General features: G+C 40.3%; 1 protein-coding gene and 1 pseudogene across 5 annotated transcripts in view; one reads left to right on the top strand and one right to left on the bottom strand.

Moving 5' to 3' along the window:
• Positions 1-5,000, bottom strand: part of LOC138042934 (dual specificity mitogen-activated protein kinase kinase 5-like) — a 316,165-nt gene that overhangs the window by 47,139 nt on the left and 264,026 nt on the right. For 4 of the 5 annotated variants that reach the window (XM_068888996.1, XM_068888997.1, XM_068889001.1 and 1 more), the window contains one exon: positions 295-628. The exons of the other annotated variant lie outside the window; for it this stretch is intronic. In XM_068888996.1, the coding sequence (XP_068745097.1) occupies positions 295-312 (18 nt within the window). In that variant the 5' untranslated portion in view covers positions 313-628. Of the gene's footprint in view, positions 1-294; positions 629-5,000 lie in introns of those variants that run through there. 5 annotated transcript variants of the gene reach the window in all.
• LOC138041770 (uncharacterized) lies at positions 2,234-2,875 on the top strand (annotated as a pseudogene).

Raw genomic sequence — 5,000 nt, 5'->3', positions numbered from 1 at the left:
CGGCATACGAGCTGATAAGCGAAAATGAGTGCGCTCATCAGAATGCTAGAAACGCAGTACCTGAGATTGAACATTTAACAGCAAATAATAGCCTGTGCAGGATTACACTGTGAAGTTAATAAACTTTGTGATTATTTTTAGGATTCCAATGATTTAAGAATATCTTTTTAGTATTCTAGGTGGACACCAAAAGAGAGTACCATACTTTCTTCCAACTCAATGGACAATTGTCGCTTTAATGCTACCTTACGATTCTCTAGCATGCTTTCTAAATTACTTAACTGTTATCTTTACCTGTATCAGCCATTTCATTTGTGCAGTGAACACTCATGCAGTTAACAGCTGTAGAAGTATGGAACTCTAGACCACATTGATTTAACGATGTTTCGCTTCCGCTACAGCGTAAGTTTGTAAACCAGGGTAGAATTAGTACGCCATTGTCAGAGCAAAAAAGGCCATTCCCTGACCACGAGGCCGCCGCATATCCAAGCTGCCTACAGACCACATTCATGGCGGTCGTCTTGTTGGAACTCGAGCTCGAGCGCCAAGGATATATGGATCCCCATTTCCCATCAAAATGGACTTCAACTCGTTGGTAAGTGGTATCCTTTAAGTCATAACTTCAACTCTAAGGAGAGACAAGGAAAAAACACAAAAACAAAAAGAATAACGCTTGGCGAAAATTTAGCAATGTGTATGAACTTTCCCTTTGCAAAACTATGATTGTCCGTTATGATTGATTCGACTGTTCTTGTGATTGGTGAGTAGTAAGCTCACTGTATCAAACCCAGCCGATAGGTTAAGACTTCACTCCTTACCGAAATACTACTGCGTTTCTTAAGGTAGGTAGGTAGGTAAGTAGGTAAGTAGCTGCCTGCGAGGGATCCAGGGTAGTTCGGGTTATTCCAGAAATCACTCAGAAATTTTCAAGTTTTTGCGACCTACCAAACTAAAATTAAATTAAAGAAACACGAGAAAACGTCTCATCTCATTATTCTATCAACCACAGGCTACCCGTCCAAGCGTTTTCGAATCGCATTATACCAGCCTCTGGCAGCGCGTTGCCTTATTTTACTTATTTTGTTTTTCTTGAGTTTAAAGCCATGTGCAGCAAAGATTGAAAGAATTTATTGTGTTTTCTTCCCAGTTAAGTGCATTTATATGCCGATTAAATAAAATAATTATTCTTTATAAGATTCTTAAATAACAAAAATGAAGTAAAACCTTTACAAAATGTCATCGACGGTTGGTTATCTGAGTGAAGTATTTAGCGAAGAATTATGTCTTCCACAAGCAAAGATAGAACTTAAAAAAAACACTAAAAGTAACAGTAATGTCATGTTCCAAGATTATATAATTCAGGAAAAAAAGATTTGACTTGAGTAGAGCCTTCCACTCATCGCTTCGCGCTTTACATTGAAATATTCTTTTTTGTCTTAACTCATCAGTAAATTCATCTATTACCCCCAGAACCTAAAGCAAAATGTCCAGGAATCGCATCAAATTTTATGAAATTGGCAAAATTTTTCGCAAAAGTCGAAGTAAATGTTTTCACCCACTTATGAACTAATAAAGAAAGCGTGCGTCCTGCAAATCTTGCACCCTTTGAAAATTAAAAAGTCGAGAATAATTCTCTTCCAATACGCTGAAGGAATTTCGCACATTTTTAAACTTTGAGTTTAGAAAGTGAAAACAAAATTACTCGATTGAAGGTATCCTAACCATACCAAAAAGAACGTTTTGACACACCTCTGTACCGACCAACCGGATGTCTGCCGAGTCTTCACGTGGCAAGAAGTGATCGATTTTGGGCCGGATTATCGGTAGACCTAGTCATCGAACAGGTTCTTATGAGAAGTCTGAAGACCAGTGGAGGCTTAAAAAGAGAGGGAGGGGCCTAACGGACCAGCAACGTCTTATCTGGCTGTTATCTATGCCTACGTGTGCCGAAACAAATAACATCATGCAAGAGCTGACGGGAGTTAAGTTAACTCTGAAGAGCAGAACAAAGATATATGTATGAGGACACAGGACCATCCTCAGTGCTCTGACTTTCCACAACCCTCTCTCCCTCGACACTGACAATAACCTAAGGAACATCACGAATGGTGTTAACGCCGATAGTGATATCAATGCTGACACAGCCAAGAGCTCCAGGGAGAATATGCTATCGTCAATAAACGGAACGTTAGTCACATATAACTTATTCAACCGAAGTGCCCAGGCAGTCACTATGGCATCGACGTCCTCCATAAAGATTGACAATGACCAAGTACAAGTTGACCCTCAACTTGTATTTCAGCGGCTCTTCATCGCCTGTGATAACTCCCAACTTGAGAAATTATTTCAGTACGAGCTCTGCACATATCCCACAGCTTTTTCGACTCCTCATTCACATATTAAAGGAAGCCACAAAAACCAGCGCTAGCAGATTCCCTATGGGCAAAGCTTACACCAGAGGCCAAGACGTAGCCTGAAGAGAACGTACAGTTCGTGCTGGACAGAGGTGCTCTTCTCCACCGAGTCCCATGGCCTAGAGGTTCTCCGACTTACAAGGAAGTGTTTGACTTGTATTGCACTTACGTGCGTAGGAAATACAGGAAAGCTATAGTGGTGTTTGATGGGTACGATGAAATGTCCACTAAAGCTATGACGCAGCAGAGGCGTGCACCAGGGAAGGTTTTTGACACTGTCACCTTTAAAGAAATCATGTCTATAACGATGAAGAAGGATGACTTTTTTCTTGAACCCTAAGAACAAACAACTCTTTCTGTTAATGCTAAGTGAGGCTCTTCAGAATGTAGGATGCGTAACACACCACGCAAATGGTGACGCCGACCTATTTATAGTCAAAACCACTGTAGCACGGTTCTAGTTGGGGATGACACACATTTGCCAGTCCTTCTGTGTTATCATGCCACCGAAGGTGGATGTGACCCCTATTTTAGACCAGAGCCAAAGGCAAACGCGAGAGGTGCGCGCGTCTGGCATATGAAGAAAGTCAAAGAACAGCTGGGTAAGGAAGTTCGCAGACATCTCCTTTTTCTTCACGCCGTCAACGGATGCGACACAACATCGCGCCTGTATAGAGTTGGCAGGGCAACAGCCCTGAAGAAACTTGAGAATATACCTTATTTCAATGAACACGCTAGCGTCTGTCTTCACGTGCACCTGTCATTCTGCTGTTTCTGGCGTTGTCAGTGCAGGTGAAAAAGCACTTGTATTATTATTTTTTTGGATAAACCAGGGGCAGGTCTTAACTTTATCAGATATCAGCGTTACTTCGAAAAACGTGCAACCAAGACGTCTCATATCGAGCCACAGAATCTTATTTCAACAGCTACCTACAGGTGAAGCAGTGACAGGAAGAAGGTGCTGGCAGGTTAATGGAGTACTGGGGGTTGAATGTCACTAATTATCAAGTATTTCCTGTTGCAACAAACTTGCCGACTGCCCCAGAATCGCTTCTCCAGTTAATCAGATGCAACGGTTTGTCTGACTGTAGCAGTAGCAAGAATGGTATGCAGTGTTCCCCAGTGTGTGGCCAATGCAAAGGGTCTTCGTGCACAAATTTTTTGAACTCTGTAGACTACGAAAGTGAAGATTCAGAAGGCTTGCACGTTTATAATTACATTGCATATGTAGCACATGTAGAATTGAACAAAGGGGTAGCTTTATGTTGATGATATAGATCTTTTCTTGTCGTGAGTCAAAGATTTATGTCTGGTAATATTTCGGCAAAATAACATCTTACCCCTTGCTCTAAATAAACCTTAATAATTCACTAATTTAAATATATTTTGTGAAAAGGTCTTTCACTATTTAAGCCCTAAAATTACTGTTCTTAAGAATAGATTCTTAGTTTAGGCGAAATGGCTCGAATTATACCAATAAAAAACGATAAACGGCAACTTCTGGTTGACAGCCTCCTTTTCATGCTATAGGAGAAAGGGACTTATTTTGTCGGTGCTGTTTGGAAGTGTTCCCATGGTTGGATCTTTAGGGACTTTTAGTATGTTCTGTTATAAGATGCTTCTAACTGGTCAATGATGAGAAAGCTTCTTTTGCATTTAGTTACTGGTCCGACCACATAATGCCTGGACTACAAGGCTTATGATTTATATTCCTGCCCTATTCACGCTTAAAATGTGCAAAGAACATACTCTCTTCACCCTTAGCTGAGCTTATCAATCTCTCTATTGAAACTAGAAAAATATCCTTCAAAGTTTAAACATGCAAAAATTATCCCAGCATACAAAGGCGACGATAAGACTGGCTCGAAGAACTACCGTCCTATTTCGCTACTCTCCGTCTTCAATAGAATGTTTGAAAGAAACTATGTATAACCAATTCAAATCATACATCGAAGATAATGAACTTTTATACAAAGCTCAGTATGGCTTCAGAGAGAAATTCTTTCCTCAGCATGCAATTTTGGACATACTAAATTCGATACAAACAAATATGGATAAGAAAATGTTTACATGTGACGTTTTTCTCGATTTTAAAAAAGCGTTCGATACTGTTTAATGTTTATCCGTATCACAAATGCCCACCAAGATTAGTCAATGGTATACGCGGGTTGTGCAAATTGCATTTATATATTTGATGGAAATTTATATAATGACAAATCTATGGTATTAATTTTTCAGTTCCCAACTTCACAAAGTGATTTTAGCGGCGCTCCACCTGCCGCAGGCGAGCGCGCGGAGCACCATAGTTAAAGTGCCCTGAAATATCATAGGGGTTGACAAGCCTGACTCACGCTTTCCACCCACGTGTTTTAGCCGTTAAATCTCAGAGTTTAGCTTTTACGAGTATATCTTTCAGAGACCTTCCTCGTTTGTATGATATAATTGGAGGTTCTTTGTACATCTGTCTGAGTAAAGGCTGTTTCTCCATCAGTTGCCAGTGTTTCATTAGAATGTTTTTAAGGCTGGGAACTGATGGTTGATACTGAGTGACAAAGGGCAAAATGGTTTTTTGTCTTGATGGTTTTT

The sequence above is a fragment of the Montipora capricornis genome, chromosome 3 (assembly GCF_036669925.1).
Source record: "Montipora capricornis isolate CH-2021 chromosome 3, ASM3666992v2, whole genome shotgun sequence".
Lineage (NCBI taxonomy): Eukaryota > Metazoa > Cnidaria > Anthozoa > Scleractinia > Acroporidae > Montipora > Montipora capricornis.
Note: the sequence above shows the minus strand (reverse complement) of the source record. Positions and strands in the feature narration are given on the sequence as shown.